This window comes from Palaemon carinicauda, chromosome 33, assembly GCF_036898095.1.
Source record: "Palaemon carinicauda isolate YSFRI2023 chromosome 33, ASM3689809v2, whole genome shotgun sequence".
In the NCBI taxonomy this organism is placed as follows: Eukaryota; Metazoa; Arthropoda; class Malacostraca; order Decapoda; family Palaemonidae; genus Palaemon; species Palaemon carinicauda.
Genome location: NC_090757.1, coordinates 20,095,924 through 20,116,826, shown reverse-complemented (window position 1 = coordinate 20,116,826; position 20,903 = coordinate 20,095,924). Strand labels below are relative to the sequence as shown.

At 38.0% G+C, this 20,903-nt stretch overlaps 2 protein-coding genes across 2 annotated transcripts in view; one reads left to right on the top strand and one right to left on the bottom strand.

Annotated features, from left to right (window-relative positions):
• LOC137625870 (proliferation-associated protein 2G4) overlaps window positions 1-16,018 on the bottom strand; it is a 32,787-nt gene extending 16,769 nt beyond the window's left edge. Inside the window, 4 exon segments of the mRNA XM_068356802.1 lie at window positions 9,441-9,746; window positions 10,702-10,833; window positions 10,835-11,016; window positions 15,802-16,018. Coding sequence (XP_068212903.1) covers window positions 9,441-9,746; window positions 10,702-10,833; window positions 10,835-11,016; window positions 15,802-15,883 — 702 coding nt within the window. The 5' untranslated portion in view covers window positions 15,884-16,018.
• The window catches only part of Mpv17 (Mitochondrial inner membrane protein MPV17), a 509,363-nt gene that overhangs the window by 393,088 nt on the left and 95,372 nt on the right, over window positions 1-20,903 (top strand). The window lies entirely within an intron of this gene.

Sequence of the window (20,903 nt, the reverse complement as noted above, 5' to 3'; positions counted from 1 at the left end):
ACCAAGATGTAGAACATGTAGCCGTTTCGGATGAGAATCCGATGTTCTTGCTGAAGGCATGAATCTCACAGACTCTTTTAGCTGTAGTTAAGCATATCAGGAAAAGTGTCTTAAAGGTGAGATCTTTCAGGGAGGCTGATTGAAGTGGTTCGAACCTGTCTAACATAAGGAATCTTAGAACCACGTCTAAATTCCAACCAGGTGTAACCAACGACGCTCCTTCGTGGTCTCAAAAGACTTAAGGAGGTCCTGTAGATCTTTATTGTTGGAAAGATCTAAGCCTCTGTGATGGAAGACTGATGCCAACATGCTTCTGTAACCCTTGATAGTGGGAGCTGAAAGAGATCGTTCTTTCCTCAGATATAAGAGGAAGTCAGCTATTTGAGTTACAGAGGTACTGGTCGAGGATACGGATACTGACTTGCACCAGTTTCGGAAGATTTCCCACTTCGATTGGTAGACTCTAAGGGTGGATGTTCTCCTTGCTCTAGCAATCGCTCTGGTTGCCTCCTTCGAAAAACCTCTAGGGCTCGAGAGTCTTTCGATACTCTGAAGGCAGTGAGACGAAGAGCGTGGAGGCCTTGGAGTACCTTCTTTACGCGTGGCAGACGTAGCAGGTCCACCCTTAGGGGAAGAGTTCTGGGAACGTCTACTAGCCATCGAAGTACCTCGGTAAGTTATTCTCTCGCGGGCCAGAGGGAAGCAACTAGTGTCAACTTTGTCCCTTCGTGAGAGGCGAACTTCTGCAGTACCTTGTTGACAATCTAGAACGGAGGGAATGCATATAGATCTAGATGAGACCAATCTAGTCGAAAGGCATCTAAAAGAACTACTGCTGGGTCCGGGATAGGTGAGCAAAGTATTGAGAGCCTCTTGGACCTCGAGGTTGCGAAGAGATCTATGGTTGGCTGGCCCCAGGTGACCCAAAGTCTCTTGCATACATCCTTGTGGAGGGTCCAATATGTTGGAATTATTGTCCCTTCCTACTGCGACAATCTGCTAAGACATTCAAGTTGCCTTGGAAGAAACTTGTTACTAGTGAAAAGGCTAGACCTGTTGAACAGGAGAGGAGGTCACTTGCAAACTCGTACCATGTCAGAGAGTAGGTCCCTCCTTGCTAGGAGATGTACATCAAAACAGGGAGTTGTCCGTGTTCACATCCACTACTTTGCCTTGAAGGAGAGACCTGAAGCTTTTCCAGGTCAGACGTACTGCCAGAAGCTTCTTGCAGTTGAAATGCATTGTCCTTTGACTCGAGTTCCATAATCCCGAGCATTCCCTACCGCTTAAGGTCGCACCCCAGCCTACGTCCGATGCGTCTGAGAAGAGAACGTGGTTGGGAGTCTGAACAGTCAGGGGAAGACCCTATCAAAGGTTGATAAAGTCCTTTCATCAAGTCAGACCAGACTTATCTTCCGGAAACCGGGATCGAGACCGCTTCTAGCGTCTTGTCCTTTTCCAGTGAAGAGCTAGATGAAACCGAAGAGGACGGAGGTGTAGTCTTCCAAGTGACACCAATTGAACCACGGATGACAGTGTCCTAACCAGACTCATCCACAGCCTGACAGGGCCGTGTTCCTTCTTCAGCATCTTCTGGATGGATAGCAGGGCTGGGGGTTGATCGTTTTGTTCAGCCATGTCCTCATCAGAGGGTTCCTCATCCGAAACTGATGAGGAAACGGCAACGGAGTGGGCAACGTCTGACTCGCTGAATCCGGTCGCACTGGTGGATGCGTGACGGAGCCGGACACAAGATCATGGTACTGCTGCACAGTCTGTGAAATGTCAACCATGGGAAAGCGAGGAAGTACAGCGACAACCCGAAACTGTCTATACTGTCTGGGTTGTGCAGACAACCCCTTATCGGGTTGCTGAGGTTGCCGCACTGCGTCACAACAAGTCACCTCTGCTGGTTGTTGAACGTCTTCCCAGTGACACACTGAACGTCCACAACCACCTCCGAGAGTCGCTTAATGTCAACGTGCGACTGGCAACCCACACTGGGTCGCACCGGTGGAGGAACCATCTCAACTGGCGGACGTGAGTAGGATACCTCAGCGTCAACAGGGCGTACAACCAACCGGTAAGAAGGTTGTTGGCAAGAAGGTTCTTCTCCATAAAAAATTCTCTATCAAGGAATAAGCTTGGACTGCATGTCTTGTAACAAAGCCCAAGGTCTATGGGAGCAGGTGTGGCAACAGACGGGGTTAGCGACTGAAGCGGAACCATTTACCCTCCCTGGAAGCATGTTATGCTTTAATTAAAGTCCATAGGAGGCTAAGCAGCTTAAGGCTCCTCTCCAAATGACAGAGTCCTCAAGGGAATATCAGAAGGAGGGAGAACAGCACTTTCTCATCTACAGGAACCATGTCCGAGAAAAGCTAGGTTATCTCAGTGAGGGTTTCACTGGTGCATAAGCAGCAGACCAGAAGGCAACGTTATGAAACTGCTTGACAGTCTGTGAACTGTCAAAAGCTGAACTGTCAACCCCAACAGGTGCGTGAGGACATACAGCACTGGTGTATTAGTAGCACACCAGAAGGCAACGTCATGTAACTGTTTGACAGTCTGTGAGTTGGCAACAACCAAAGCTGTGTGGGGAAGCCTCAACTCCTGACCGACTAGTTTGCTGCGGGCGAGTGGCGGTAACCACAGTGTGTTGCGGAGGCTGACACACCGTGTCAAAACATGGCAGCTTGTGGTAGCTCACGCACGGCAACGGAGTGCTCCGTGTGTCTGTGGGAGTCAGCATGCATCTGGCAGGGTCGACTGCGCATGGGTGGAGGACCTCTCACAACAAGAGTGTGGGAGCAGGCAGCCATGCCGGGCGCACAACCGTGGCAGGCTGTAGGCCAACGGGTGCATCGTCAACCTTCTCCGCAGTCGGAGTGTGGGAGCTGGCATCAACAAAAGCGGAGTGCTGGTGCGTGGGAGGGACTGCCGTGGGTTGCGGAGCATGCCGCATTGCGGCAAAACACGGCAGCTTGACAGCACCTTCCCACTGCTGATGCGGTAGCTCACGCATGTCAACGGAGGGTGCAGCATGAACATGCGTCTGGCAGGATCGACTGCGCATCGGTGGAGCTCTCACAGGTGGAGTGTGGGAGCAGGCAGCCGCAGTATCTGCTGAGCGCACAACCGTGGCAGGTTGTAGGTTAACAGGTGCAGTGTCAATCTTCTCAGCACGATACTCCTGCATGCATAAAAGACGGCAACAAACGGAGCTACTGTCCGTTGTGACTGAGGGTCTAAAACAGTTGGTGCGGCAACAGACGGAGTTACTGCCTGTTGCGGTACCACCTTGCCTCTCTCGGAAGGTGTGCAGTCGTCGGATGACTGCAGCGAGTCCGGACTGACCCAGTGGCTACACCTAGGCCGTTGGACTTGCGCGGAAGGGACCGACTTGCAATTAAAAAAGCTGCAAGATTTGGTCCATGGTTTCTGTGAGAAACCTCTTCCGCAGACGAGGAATAAATGGGCTCTCTCGTCTTTGTGTGGGTGGGGTGATCACGTCGGCAACGTGTGTAGATACACCCGAAACCACGGAGGGAAACGTCTGTTCGTCGATCAAGGCCTGTGGAACCCATAAGTCCTTCGACATTACTTCTCCCCTGGGCTTGGGAGCTTGTAAGAGGTATCGGACTAGGTGAACCACTGGCACGAACAGACGAACCCTCGAACGCAACACTGTAACACTTTGCGCATATCACTTTATCACTTTTGATTTTCTGTTAGCACTTATTTCACTGAAATCGAAACTTTAACTGATTTCTATCTGAAACACGCAATCCTATCCTTCATTAAAAGGTAGTAATTGCGAAAACAGTATTACAATGCAACAGAAAAACATAATTAAAGATAAAGAATTCAGTGGCTGGAAAAGAGACTAAACACTAGATCAAATAAACTACGTTTAAAATCTCTCACCGCATAAAGCCTGGGAACAAGAATAAAACTCTAGAAACGTTTTACCTTCTTCCCCTACAGCGACTAGGGAGAAGAGTAAAAAACGAGAACAACGTTACCCGCTTGAACGAAACGTTTATTCTCCTCTCTCTCCCTCCGTCTCTATCTCTCTCTCTTTCTCTCTCTTCTCTCTTGACTTAGAACCTGAGAGAAGAGCCCAATTATATATCGTTAAAACATATTATTTGATAAAGGAAAAAACTGAAAGGTTTTTCAAATAAAAAGTTCCTTTATATAGAATTTAAACCATTTAAGTTAAGAAAGAATGAACGAAACGCTAGAATCGGTTTACTCTTACTGCAAAGTGAAACCGTGAAATACTCTCTCTCTCTATCGTAAAGATAGAGCGCATGTTGAACGTTCTGAACGTCAACAACTGCGGAGACTAAACTAAACGTTAGTTCATCTTTGAAAACAGTACGAGACTATCAAAGAAATTCTTTCATAAAACATTAAAATTAAAAAAGTATTAAATTCTTAAAAGGTAAATACGATATGACGGGCTCAATGTTAATTAACTTCGGTTCCAAGTAAAGACCGCCTACTATTAGGAAAGGTCGCATATAAACAAACATAAAAATTAATTTTATAAGTTTATAATAAATGGAAAGTTAATCGAAGAGGCCTAGAAAGGCGGAGAGATATAAAATAAATAGATCTATAACTTGTTAAGCAAAATTACCAAAAACCTAAACACACTTCCGTCTAAGGGAAGGGTCGGCCATTTAAAAGTGAGAGTCCATACTCTCTTCGTCACCAACACTTCCATGTAAAGCCGGCCATACACGCAGAGGACTGACCGTGCGGTTTGTCCTTAAGGACTGGAGCGACACTCCAATCCTGTGAGAAATGACCACACACGCTACGGACTAGCCTGCTTATTTTAAGGGGATTGGGCACCCAGGATAGGCCCACATGGTTATGTTTTTAGTACTTGTTAATTAAATTTGGTACGTGACCGGGTATCAAGTACAATTGGTAGCCTACATCTTATTTTGAAAATGCCAAATTTGGGTACATTTTACTTTCTTTATTTTTTATATGATATAAATCTATGGAATCCGACTTGAAATAATCATATGTAGGAAGGTGATAGGCATTCTCTGTCGGCTACTACCTGGTAGGGATTTGTCTGCTATGATGTTAATGTACTTATTTCTCTTGAAGTCATTATAGGATTACCTTTTCCATTTATGCCCATTAATCCTAGGGTCCAAGTGTCTCTTGGGAGGAATACACTAAATGGATATTTAGACCTATCTGGAGATTATCTCATGCTTAAGCACTAATGCACATTTAATTAGGCGTATATACTTGTTTTCGCGTTAATTTATAGAAATTGGAAACGATTGTGTTTATATAGGCTGAGAGAAAATGTGAGAGGGATATACATATGTTAATAGAATTATCAGTAGCTACTTAATTTATCCTCTATCCATATTTTACACCTTCGTTTTTTTATATGAAGAGAATTCATAAAACTTAATCAGAATATTATTTTTCCCCCTTTTGTTTCAGCATCTGTTTATTATCAGAATACAAGATACTATTGCATGAATAAGGCAGAAGACTGTGTGGTTTTAAAGAGAAAATATATTAGGGAAAAGGAGAGGAAATTTAAGGAAATCATAACTTGGTGAATGGAAATGTGAGGGGAAACACAAAAATAAAGAAAAATAAAATGCATAATATAACAAACTTGTAAAATGCAACCAGTTTATCTTTATAATGTAAAAAGGTAGTAGGCTGGCCAGGGCACCAGCCGCCCGTTGAGATACTACTGCTAGAGAGTTAAGGGGTCCTTTGACTGGCCAGACAGTACTATATTGGATCCTTCTCTCTGGTTACAGTTCTTTCCCATTGCCTACATAGACACCGAATAGTCTGGTCTATTCTTGAAAGATTCTCCTCTGTCCTCATACACCTGACCACACTGAGATTACCAAACAATTCTTCTTCATCCAAGGGGTTAACTACAGCAATGTAATTGTTCAGAGGCTACTTTCTTCTTGGTAAGGGTAGAAGAGACTCTACCTATGGCAAGCAGCTCTTCTAGGAGAAGGACACTCCAAAATCAAACCATTGTTCTCTAGTCTTGGGTAGTGCTATAGCCTCTGTACCATGGTCTTCCACTGTCTTGGGTTAGAGTTCTCTTGCTTAAGGTTACACTCGGGCACACTGTTCTATATAGTTTCTCTTTCTCTTGTTTTGTTGAAGTTATAATTGTATATATAGAAAATGTTTATTTTAATGTTACTACCCTTAGAATATTTTATTTTTCCTTGTTTCCTTTTCTTACTGGGCTATTTTCCCTATTGGGGCCCCTGGGCTTATAGCATCCTGCTTTTCCAGCTTGGGTTGTAGCTTAGCATTTAATAATAATAATAATAATAATAATAATGAAGGGACGAAGTAAGGAATACTTTACGCGTGAAAATACTGTAGGCGAGTCAACTCTGTCCTTCCCTAAACCCACAGCGCGACGCGCCAATCAGTTCAACATGCTGAAAGGACGACGCGACAGGCCTGGCTCGACAGGACTGGCATCAATAGGCCCCATACACGTTAAAGACTGACCGGTTCGCGCCAGTCGCTATGAAATCCGCGCGTCAGTCGCGTACGTGTATGGCCACCTTAAGGGAAGGGTCGGCCATTTAAAAGTGAAAGAGATTCCATACTCTCTTCGTCACCATAATCAAATCTATCCAAAACGAGTTCAAGTTTTGAAATGAAGATAAAACCCCTGCATAGCGAAAGCTCAAAACTGGAATAGTGTACTTCACCAAATCGTTGTGGAAACAAATCCAGTTAGGGACGGCGTATTTAGTAGGTCTTGCCTGTGGCACGACAGAGGGAAAATTGGTTCGTTGTTGACATCGAGTACTTGAGTACCTACTTGACAGATGGCGCTGTTGATGTACACCCCCCACCTGTATAGCGATCGCTGGCGTATTCCTCCCGTAGATTTTTTCTGTCGGGCAGCAGGGATGCAGCTATATGATCATCGGGTAAGTTTGATATTGAAAAATAAACAACCATAGTTTTAATGTTAACTTCATTAAGCCGTGGAGGTCCCAAGTTTTTTATATTGCACCTGAAAGTTTCAGCTCTCACTTAGAAATACCTAAAGAGGAAAAATCAAGCTATTTTCCTTTACAATCAATTGTTATATATAGTAATTTCCCAAAACTCTATCAGTGGCTGAACTACAAGATGAAATAAGTATGTATTTGAAAAATCGTAGTACATTTCAGTAAGACCAGGTCAATTAAAAACTAATCCCTATCTTCTGCGCTATCTACAGTGAACCCTCACTACTTCGCGGTTCGACAATCGCGGATTCACCACTTCGCGGATTTTTTTCATAACCCATGTATATACATATATCGCGGATTTTCCGGAAATATCGAAAATACCACGATGTGACCGATGGTGCGAGATTGGAGAAAGTAAGGAAAATTGAATCATGATCGATTTTCAATATAAATGAAACTTTGAGGAGCAACAAATATATCATTTGTGAGAGAGAGAGAGAGAGAGAGAGAGGAGAGAGAGAGAGAGGGGGGGGTTTTAAATGTAATAAACAAAAAAATTTGATAGGTTATAACACATTGGTGCTTATGTAATATCGAGAGAGAGAGAGAGAGGAGAGAGAGAGAGAGAGAGAGAGAGAGAGAGAGAGAGGAGAGAGAGAGAGAGAGAGAGGGGGGGGGGGGGTTTAAATGTAATAAACAAAAAAATTTGATAGGTTATAACACATTGGTGCTTAGTAATATCAACTGTATACTGTAGACGGTTTGAATAAGTTAAGAAATGGTATAAACGATACTTTGTTAGTGTATTCGTACACACTCTAGAGCGGCAGCTAGATGACAGCTGATCTAATCACAGCCAAAAGTAAAACAAAAAGAAGTCAACAATACTCGATTTTTGAAACACACCCGAAATTTAAAAACAAAAGTACACGCTTTCTTAATGTGCAATTAACTATTAAAAGAGTGGCAATTTTCTAGAATAAAGTGGTATTTCCCAAAAAATAGTGGTTTGCTGATGAAATCGGATGCCGTATTTTTAGCTATGATTGAAATGGATGTAGACTCGGCCTAATTTTTTCGTTTCGTATTTTATTGACACTAAGAAAACTAATTTTAGTTTCTTCATCTAAATGTAAGTATTGTATAACACAAAGAGAGAGAGAGAGAGAGAGAGAGAGAGAGAGAGAGAGAGAGAATGAATCAGCTGTTGTAATCAAATGGCGTGTTTTTGTTTCGTGAGAATTTCATCGCCACGACTATAACAACAACATACTGTACTGAACTTTACAGTATTATACAGACTATTGTATGATAAAGTAAAATATTTGTAATCTATTTTATATGAAAATGGGGCTATTTTTTTTGTTTAAAATTTACATTTACGTATGTAAAACAACTCCCTCTCTCTCTCTCTCTCTCTCTCTCTCTCTCTCTCTCTCGTAGATTGTTTTCCTGCTTTGCTATGTATGTATGATTTTATATAGATACGGTAAATAATAATTGTAATAACATATTTTATAAAAGCTTTTACTGTAATACCATTATTTATCACTTACTACATCATGCGCGTTAAATTCCTTAGTTTGTTTACTGAGCGTACTTTATGACGCCGTCGTTTCAGGCGGCGTCATAAAGAAAAACATTTCATTTGGAAGTCCTAAGAAAAATTAAGTAAAACATTAGTAATAACCAAATCAACATACTGTACTGAATAATCAATATAATCGAGGCAAAAACTAACCTATACACAGATGTGTAAATGCGTTTGTTTCTTCATTATAATCAGAGATAAATGTAAACAAAACATTGGTTGCCATTTTTTATCGTGCTTTTTGGCGTGTACAGGAAACGCATGATATAAAGTCGCCTTTAATATTTGTGCCTGTTTTAGTTTAGGGTACGTTAGTACATGCATTAAGTGTTCTGTACATTAAAGGGTAGTTTGTTAACAGTACTACATACAAGGGAAGGTTTTAAAAGTCTGAAAATACATGTTAAATAAATAGGTAAATATGGTGTCACTACTTCGCGGATTTTCACCTATCGCGGCCGGGTCTGGAACCTATCTACCGCGATAAACGAGGGTTCACTGTATTGCTTAGCTAAACATAGCCTAACAGTAATGTTTGGTCATACAGGACAAAATTCCCACTTTATAGAAACTAATTTACATTCTTTAATTAGTTATGTAACTTAAACAAAATTTACCATCTTCAAGACTGCATTTTGGAGGTGTTGTATTCTTTTAATTTACGTACCTAAATACAACCACCACCACCTCAATTTTTTTTTAATACAACTAGTTACATATAGATATAGATATCAGATGGCCCTTGCATTTATAATCATGTGGATTCAGTTATATCCACATGGATGCAATGTTTATCATCATTCTATGAAGAGACCATTTAAGGCATTGACAAACACAAAAGTGCTCACCTGCCCATCTCCGGTAGATATAATAACATCAATGCCGTATACTTCATGTGTTTCAAAGTCCTGTTTTTCTACTTCTTTTCGTTGTGCTTCGGTAGGATTTTGTACAATAGTTTTTTCACCATCGATACGACCCTGCTGGAGTTGGAAGGAGAGCATACCTTCGACAGGCTTGCAGTTGTAAACCTCTGCGATCTTTGTGACGGTATCCGTGACGGCAAAATTACAATTACCGGGCCTGACTAAACGTAATGCTGCCTCTGAAGCATTGTATGCAGCCAACATGACATCTGCTCGACGGCCTTTAATCTGAAAGGTTTAGGTCAGTCAATACATTGAACACTTGATACCAGAAGGAAATGACAGTCTAAACAATATGTGACAATTAAACCTAAGGGACAGAAATAATTACATCAAGATTTCACCTAACAGAGCTACTATGTTGCTAATTACCATGAATAACAAAGATGATCTAACTGTGGCATGGTATAACCCTTTTACCCCCAAAGGACATACAGGTACGTTTCACAAAAGCTATCCCTTTACCCCCATGGACGTACCGGTACGTCCTTGCAAAAAAATGCTATAAGAATTTTTTTTCCATATTTTTTATAATTTTTTGAGAAAGTTCAGGCATTTTCACTGAGAATGAGACCAACCTGACCTCTCTATGACAAAAATTAAGGCTGTTAGAGCAATTTAAAAAAAAATATACAGTACTGCAAAATGTGCTGGGGGAAAAAATAAACCCCTGGGGGTTACGGGGTGGAAATTTCCAAATAGCCTGGGAGTAAAAGGGTTAACATTAAAACACTAACTGCCATCAATATTTACCCAGTAACAATCTTCACATGCTATATGATCAAATCCTTTATATTTATATAAATTAGATTCCATATAGTCTAGTCACAAAACTAAAAATTCTCACAAACATTAAATTCAAGTTATATCTTGTGAATTTTCAGTTAATATTGTCCCAGTATTGAACTGTTACCTACATTCATAACACTATTATTATCACTTGTTAAGCTACAACCCTAGATGGAAAAGCAGGATGCTGTAAGCCCAGGTGCCCCAACAGGGAAAATAGCCCAGAGAGGAACTAAACAAGGAAAAATAAAATATCTTAAGGAAAATAACACCAAAATAAATAGCTCCTATATAAACTATAAAAACTTTACATAAAAGAAAAAAGATAGAATAGTCTGCTCAAGTGTAACCTCAAGCAAGAGAACTCCGTCAGTTAAACAAAAAACAAACCAACCTTATTTGTCTTAGACGCTCCCACCACCACAGTGTGACCGGCTACAGTAATAAAACCATCTATGTGAGCACCCAAGTCAATTTTTACAAGATCGCCCTCTGTTAGAGTGGTGTCACCCTCCGAGGCCAGGGGGGCTGTAGTGATTGATGCAGTTATTGACAGAAGCACAGACAGGGAATGCAATGCCTTTCTTCATATCCTTCTCCTTCTTGAAAACCTTACTGGTTTCCTCCTCGAGGAGAGCATCACCCTCGGCGCAGATGTCTCGCACGGAGGCGTTGACCACGCACTTGGATACGACATGTTTCAAGACTCCTGGAATACAAAAATACACCTTTGTAAAAAGCTAAAGCCACATTACTGGAATACAAAAATAAAGTGTTACACCTTTGTAAAAAGCTAAAGCCACATTACTGTCTTGAAAATTAAAACTGGTTGCAAAATCATCGACTTATGTAACTAATACTAATGTATTCATCAGAATCATTAAACTAAATCTGATTTATAGATGGAAAATTAAAATTAAAACTGTTTGCAAGATCACCGACTATCACGTAACTAATACTAATGTTTTCATCAGAATCATTAAATTAAATCTGATTTATGTTGGAAAATTATAAAAAAATCCTGTACTGTTAATGGAATTAGGAAACAAGACAAATATATCAATGTTACGTGAGATATACATTGAAAATATCATGCATCCAATTGACAACAATCTCTGCTAAATGGCCATTAAAATAGTGTTTTCATTTCATACAACCATTCAAATCAATTGTCCTACTCCTGTAACATGAGATTTGCATAAATAACTAATTAAATCACAAGCTTGATGTACTTCAATGATGAATAGTTAATCAGTCTAGTCCAGACTAATTACATTATCATGGTAACTTAATCCACTCATTGTATGCGTCACAAGATTACTATCCAGCTAAGCAAATATATGGTAACATCCTGCAATCGTCATTATTCAGCATTGACAAATGAATAACTTCTCAAGCTATTACAAACATGTATAATTTTATTATTTTCTTAAATAAGGAACCACAATGGAAAATGTCTCCAAGTGATTTGCAATCTATAGTATACGGTCATTCGTGGAGGTCCAAATCTGAACAGATTAGCATCTGTTCACACCCACAATGTTTGAGGTCTGTGGTCTAGATGGGATGACCACATGGGCACTCTGCAGAGGGGACGAGACCCCATTTATGAAGATTGTTTCCAGCCCTTCTAACCCTAGCTCTTGCTCAAGTGTTACTCTTAATCGAGAATGAGCTAGAGTTGAAATTACGGGAGACAATCTTTATAAGTGGGATCTCGCCCTCCCCTGCTGAGTGCCCATGTGAACATCTCATCCAGACACTGGACCAAGCTTCATGTGTGTGAATGGGGGCCATCTGTATAGATTTGGACCTCTACAAATGTAAGCAAGTCACTAGGCATTGGATGCAATACAGACGCCCCAAGAAATGATAATGAGTACTCTGATAATTTTGTCAAGTATATAGTCGACATTTCAAGTCATTCAATTCTAAGGCCATAGTGCTCTCAAATTCTAAATTAAGAGCATATTATCAATGCATTCAAATCTTGTGGCATGCCATCAGGCAAGGAGATGGCAACATTTAAATGGCACTAAATATTTTGAGATTGCAAAGGATAAGAAGCACTTCAAACAGAAATGAACACCAAAATCTGGTGAGACCTAAACATTTAAAGGAACCTTTTTTAAGTTGTTTAGTGTGTAGAGCCACCAACATGGTCAGCTATGACATTACTTTGCATTTGAGTGCATTCTGATGTCATAATACAACCCAAAATATTTTCCCCTCCAAGATCTCTCTGAATTCAATAGATAAAATAGGGAAATTATCAGAGCCTAAGCTGGATTACAAAGATCTAAATCATGACCTAACTTACAAAATTCCACAAGAAAAGACTAACCATTGCTTTTGACCCTATGGGTAGCATAGGCTTAACAAGCCTACTTGCTTATTTGCACTCAACCTTTCCTACAGGATATTCACTATCAGCTGTTGAGATCTCTCACTGCAACTGTTAAGCTGAGATGAGTGAAAGCAATAAAATCCATGATTGTAGGTGAGCTGGACATGAGTTTTAATGAGTTATCATCCAAAAGAAATCTTTCATAAGCAGAATACCTCTTCTAATGTCTTATCAGAATTTATACCAATTCTTCCTGTTTGCTTCAGCAGTCATATGAAGGCTCCTAAATGTTGATCTGTACATGCTAACCTCTTGCTACCCTTGGTTAATAGGCGCAGAGAATCCCATTGGTCCCCATCCAAACAAAAAAGGGCAAGGAAAAGTGAAAGTCAACAAATAAAACAAATCTGTAGTCAGTTTGACAGCTCCAGTTTATGAAAAATTTATACAACCATCACCATTAAGATCTACAATATAGTGTCAACAGTTCTACGAGCAAACTCAGATGCAATCCAAATTATAATAAACACTATCCATTAATCACACCAATAACAGACTCCAGGAGACAGCAAAATACTCTTCCTACCACTCGATGTCAAGAATAGCAAAAATGTGGCAGCTTTCAAGAAATACCTGAAGACTTATCTTTTTAGAAAGTGTTATAATAGTGACCTGAAAACTATTAAGCCTGAATACAAATACTAGCAAAATAACTGATAATGATAGAGCAAAATACTAACTGGAAAGAAATTATTTTCACACACCAAGGCCCACCTGAACAGACCTTTAGTCTGATGGAGGGCGAGAAATAAACCTGTAAAAGTAAAAGTAAAGTACCACTGCTCCCAACACAAGGCAACCAACCTATTAGAGGACAGCAGCAGTAGAGGACCCCACCTGAAGCATCAAACAATACACCAACACCTTATAAAGAACCTTGCACCCTCTGACTATTCACCCAGATGTGAACAAGTGCTGCAAATGTCACTATTAGTGACTTATCTTCTTTGAACAGTGGACCATGGTGACAAAGGATCTTTACACCCAGCCTTCCTAATAACCTCTTTCACGGCATTATTCTACCAATGTAGTAGCACGAGGACAATGAAAGGTCAGCTATCGTATCATATGCTATACTGTGTGAAATATACCAGATTCCAGGTAATAGTTTATCTCAGGCCCAAACGTTTCAAATGAAGTTCTAACCCGAGACTCTTTAACGACCTTCCACTCGATGTCAAGAATAGCAATAGTGTGGCAGCTTTCAAGAAAAACCTGAAGACTTATCTTTTTAGAAAGTGTTATAATAGTGACCGGAAAACTATTAAGCCTGAATACAAATGCTAACGAAATAACTGATAACGATACAGAGGAAAATATCAACTGGAAAGAAATTATTTTTTCACACACCAAGGCCCGCCTGAACAGACCTTTAGTGTCTGATGGAGGGCGAGAAATAAACCTGTAAAAGTAAGTAAGTAGGCACAGACTTGTGTGGTTTCAGTATTGGAAAAGTGCCCATTTCATCAAATGTTCATTGCAAGTTTAGATTTTACACATGACACTCATACTTGAAATGCAATACGAGTCTCACGAACCCACACATCAAATGTTTGCTTGCATGTTGAAATAACTGGATCGTAGGCACATAACTTAAGTATATTGGGGTTTTCTCCCATATCTGAAGAATACTCTGGCATATAGTATTCATAACTGAATTACTATAACATAACCATTACAGCCACTGAAACAAAAACCATAACAGCAACACAACCCATAGAGAGTAACAACTGAAATGTATCTATAACTCCAACAATGTAAATTGAACATCAGGAAAATCAGTTGAAAAAAATTTAAAAGAGCATCTTTATATATATATATATATATATATATATATATATATATATATATATATATATATATATATATATATATATATATATATATATAACACTTGGCAGTTAGTTTTAACTTCTTGCTAAAGAATCATAATTTTGTTTCATTTTGGAAAAAGAAACTTTTCTAATAATAGTGAAATAGAAAGTTGATACAGATTTAAAAACTGTGAACAATTCAGCTTCAACAGATTGTTGTGATGTAAGCGGTGGAACTTTGGTAGATATATATTTTGGCTACAGTACATTCTTAACCATTTCTGATGCTAAAAAAACTTTTGGGGAGAGAGAGAATGTGACTGACAGTACAATAATACCAAAGATATACCTTACAGTAGTAAATATTTGCTCATAACACTTGCCAGTTTGAGTTCTATTTCCCAATTATACTTTAAAATATATTGGGTCATAACACATCAGTAAGTTCCATTTCCTAATGACACTTATATTCCAGAAATAAAACATTACTTAAAAATTGACAAAATAGTTGGCGAATAGCTACTGTGCGATTTTCAACCCAAATAATCATGATCATTGCCTGTCACCCTACTTAACCATGCCAAAATCGATCATGTCATTACATTCCACTAATCTTTAACACCAAGACATCTGTTTATGACAACTAAGGGTAAGGCTTACGTCCGAGATAGCTTGTCACCCAGCCTAATCCTACCTAGAGGGATCCTTGTAGTTCGCTGGGCTGATCTGATCATAAATATATCGATATTTACATATTGAGGCCTACTGTGTAACATTAAATAGAGCCTACAGTAGCGCTACGATACCGTAAAGCTGGGACATGTGTGCCCTACGACAGGTAAGATTGTAGCCTACGTTACCAAGTCAATCTCCAATTATATAAGATTCTGTATGTGTGTCAAGTGTATAAAGCAATCCCTTGTATATTTCTCTCATATCATTAGTTCCCAAACGACTGTATAAACAGGTTCCTACAATTCGTTCCCAACAAAGAGTTCATGGTACGAAATGAAGACCAGATTACAATAAATTCCGAGACGACATTCCCTATGCCCACCACCGCAAGCGGACCAAAACTCTCATTTTAAATGCATACATCATCGTCATAAACGAGACAAGCTTCTCCACATTAACGAACCACTAATTAAACCGTTTAGATACAAAGGTCTCCCTCCCACGCGCCACAGACACACATCAAACATGGACACCCGGTACTAGGGAGACCGAGGCAGCTACTGTTTTCTCCCTATTTATGGCATCCCTCCATACTCACGGTTGACAATTTCGCCGGCCATCTTATACTTGGTCACCACCAGATCCTCGGCGATGGTCTTTTCATCTTCGTGGTCACTCATCTTGAAATGAAAAAAAGAATTAAAATTCCTCCTGCGGGATGTACACAAGACACGTTCCACGCGTAATCCTTCACTGGCGGGAAACGAACTCTTCTTCCTCTTCGCTGTTTGGCCAGGAGGACTGAGAGGTTCCAACCAGAAGGCCAAACTTCGTCAAACAAATGAACGTCGAGTCTTGTAACTTCGTTGCTTTTCGCGTGGAATTGAGAGAGATGACGTCAAACTTTTCTATCCGATTCTATTTATTTCTTTTGTATTCGTGTGCCACGTTTATTATTATTATTATTATTATTATTATTATTATTATTATTATTATTATTATTATTATTATTATTATTATTATTATTATTATTGTTGTTGTTTTAAGCCAAGCTATAACCCTAGTTGGAAAAGCAAGATCTATAAACCCAAGTGCTCCAATAAGGAAAAATAGCCCAGTGAGGAAGGGAAACAAGCAAGCAAGTAATAAATATTATTATTATTATTATTATTATTATTATTATTATTATTATTATTATTATTATTATTATTATTATTATTGTTGTTGTTGTTTTAAGCCAAGCTATAACCCTAGTTGGAAAAGCAAGATCTATAAACCCAAGTGCTCCAATAAGGAAAAATAGCCCAGAGAGGAAGGGAAACAAGTAAGCAAGTAATAAATAATCAAAATGAAATCCCTTAAGAACAGTTTATCACGTACGATGGGGTTTGCGTTAATAGAAAATCTAATTAATCGATAAATATGCCAGCTAATAACTTCGTTTACACTTCTGTTTCTGTCATCACGTGTTTCTTATCTTCGAATCTGTTAAAGATGGTCTTAAAACTTTTCCGTAAAGTTATTGACATGCAGTTGTGTCATAATATCTTGCGCTGGTTTAATTTTTCATCGCCAAATTATTGAATTTAGTAATTAACCCCACACATGCTCTAATTTCAACCTTACTCCATTTGTCTTGATTTCGAATATAAGATATAATTAATAAGTAAAGCTTCTTTGAAATTGGTGTATTTATAAATCCCCCAAAATGATTCATATTACGATAAACGTAACTTTCTTAGGTATAACACTAGTGATAGCAACTTTAGATGCGCTGTAAGCTCAGGCTACATGGTAAGCAATGATAATTGTCGAACGTAATTCGCTGCTTTAGTTAATCTTATGGCAGGATCTTTCTTTGTTTCTTTTCACTAAGATTCTTTGAAATATAGACACGGAGTGTCCCAAGAGCGCAAAGCAATGGATATCCCATTCTCACAAAGCTAGTACGATTTAAGTTTTAGCCTTCTTCAAATGTAATGTTAACGGGAACATGTTTTTTTTTTCTTTTTATAAACCACGTACTGGCCAGTTGACCTTGTATCTAAACGTCTTCTTACCAGACGGCCACGCACACCCACACATGCACACACAAACAAACGCAGGAATATATATATATATATATATATATATATATATATATATATATATATATATATATATATATATATATATATATATATATATACGTATGTATGTGTGTGTGCGTACGCAAGTATACACTTGTATACATATAAGATGTGAGCTGTCCAGAAGAACAGCTGCTATTCGTATTAATACGTTTATCAGAATTGGTGGATCATTAGTTAACTCGTAACCACGGGAATTATATGATATAAAGGCTGCGTCTGTATCTTAACTAAAGTTCCAGGCCTTCCGGGTAGGCTACCCATTGTGGATGCTATATGCAAATAGATGTAGAGGAAAATATACCAACATTTCTACATATAACTTTTTTTTACTCGATGTTACAATGAAGTAAAAATTCGCGTTTATGTCAATGTATAGAGGGCGAAATAGGTACATTTACAAATACAAGCTAGAAAAATAAACTATCCTCGTTCTGTGTGAGAAAATGTAGCATACTGAAACTGCAAAGGCAAAAAAAAAAAAAGATATGATCATTTGTGATAATAACAACAGATATCCACATAAATTAGAATACAGTTTTCACTGTTGACAAACAGTGATTGTATTAAAGATATTCCCATTTGCTTAAATACTTTGATATTGAGGTGGCATTTATGAGTAAAAATTAATTAAATAGGAAAAAAACTGTGATTGTATAAAAGATATTCCCAATTGCTTAAATACTTTATTATTGAGGTGGTTATGAGTAAAAATGAATAAAAAAAAGAAAAAAAAATTATGAAGAACTCTTGCGACAGGACCAAAGTATGTAGGCCTATACTAATATCAAAAGTAAGCCCAGAGACATATTCTAAATTATTAATATATAAAACCATAAGAAACGGCAATTGAATTTTTATTTTATTAAAATGCATAAGATACGCACGAGAAACATTGCATTTTCTCTTTCACGTTGAAGATAAAGTTCTTTGCATTTATTGAACAGTAACAAAAATCTGTTTTATTTGTATCTGAACTGAATCCAGTTTGCGAAAGAAAGCTCTGAAAAGTATATTAATAAAAAATGGCAGCTGTTCTTCTGGACGTCTGTATGTACGCATGTACGCAAATGTATACTTGTACACATGTGGCATGTAATTGTAAGCTAATAAACGTTCATTATGTTTTGGGAATTAAATCTGAAAGATGAGGTTTATGACTTGGTAAGTAATTCCCCCTTGCTACGCTTCTTCTTCTCTCTATTGCCTATTTGGAATTTTGTTAAAAGATGACGATCATCCTGATTGGTTAGTTTATTAGTATCTTTATCTTAGTTGAATACTTGTGAATTTTGTATCGTGGAAAAATGGGAAAATTTTGACTACAATCCGTTCGTAAAAGATAATATACTATCTTTTAATTATCTTTTATTTGGTTAACACACACACACACACACACACACACACACACACACACACATATATATATATATATATATATATATATATATATATATATATATATATATATATATATATATATATACATACATACATTTTACTAGCTAAGCTACAACCCTAGTGAAAAAGCATGATGCTATAACCCCAAGGGCTCCAAAAGGAAAAAATAGCACAATGAGACAATGAGGAAAGGAAACAAGGAAATGAATAAACTGGAAGAAAAGTAATATTAGTCAAAATAAAACATCTTAAAATAATTAACAACATTAAATTAGATTTATCATATATAAACTATATAAACTTCATAAAAAATAAGAATAGAAACAAGATAGAACAGTGTGACCGACTGTACCCTCAAGCAAGAGAACTCTAACCCAAGACAGTAGAAAACCATGGTACAGAGCCTATGGCACTACCTAAGACTAGAGAACAATAGTTTGATTTTAGAGTATCCTTCTGTTAAAAGAGCTGCTTACCATAGCTAAAGAGTCTCTTCTATCCTTACCAAGAGGAAAGTACACACTGAACTATTACATTGCAGTAGTTAACCCCTTGAGTGAAGAAGTATATATATATATATATATATATATATATATATATATATATATATATATATATATATGCATATATATGTATATATATATATATATACACTTATATTTATATATATATATATATATATATATATATATATATATATATATATATATATATATATATATATATATATATCATCAGCCGTTACAGTCCACTGTAGATCTAAGGCCTCAGACATGTCCTTCCACTGGAAACAGTTTATGGTCTTCTTGTGCAGTCCACGTCCGCAAACTTTCTGAGTTCGTCAGTCTATCGTCTTCTCTTTGTTCCCCTGCTTCTTTTACAATCTTTAAGGACCTATTCTGTTATTTATAATGTCCTTTTTTGTCCGTCATTCCCAAAATAAATCCTGCCCAAGTCCAGTTCTTTGTCTTACATGTTAAAATATCCTCTACTTTACTTTGCTCGCGTATCCATGTAGCTCTTTTTCTGTCTCTTATTGTTATTCCCATCATTAGATATACAAGGATATCATAATCATACAAAAGGGAACGTATAATCTGTCAGTTTCCTGGTTTTCCAGACAAGTCAGATTTAAGCAAAAGGGATAATAAAGGATTACAAGGAAATAGATCGGGATTTAGATTTAAGTTATGACCTTGGGTATAGGCGATTTAAAAGGATTTTGATTTATTATCTGTCAGCTTCCTGGTTCTCCAGATAAGTCAGATTTAAGCAAAGGGGATAATAAAGGATTACAAGGAAATAGATCGGGATTTAAATTTAAGTTATGACCTTGGGGATAGGCGATTTAAAAGGATTTTGATATATTACCTTGAGTAAAGTAATTGATATGGATTACTGTTATTTCCGCTGACACCAACTGATTTTGGGACTTTGTTTTAGAATTCTTATAGTCAGCGGTGCCATTTCAGCTCGGAAAAGTTTCCTGATCGCTGATTGGTTGGACGAGATAATTCTAACCAATCACCGATCAGGAAAATTTTCCGAGCTAAAAGGGCACCGCTGCGAGTCTGCAAATCTGCCTCGATAAAAGAAATGGACTATAGAGACAGTCATGTTATGTTGTTTCGTTGACTGAAATGGCTTTAGATGTTTGACCAACATAAAACAAATTATATTTTGAACAAGGAATACTACACTACAAAACATCATACTAGTGTACACAACTCGTGAAAATGACTGCTAAATATTTAGATAGATATGCCCCTCCCCCCAACACAAATTCAACCCTTCCCTAAAATACAACCCACTACATCCCCTCTCACTTGTAGTCATACGTCTGGCCATGCCTCTGGGGGCGATCGAATACACACACACACACACACACACACACACACACACACACACATATATATATATATATATATATATATATATATATATATATATATATATATATATATATACATATATACTATATATGTATATAAATATATAGATATATACGCACAAGTTATTCCTAATCAGCATGATTTTAATGTATAACTACTTTCTATCTAAATACTGCAATTATATAAATTTCTATTAAAAAAGGGGTGTTGTCTAATATATCATTCACGAAATGGCAAATAAAATATTAGTTATAGCTACATTTTTCTCTAACTGGCCA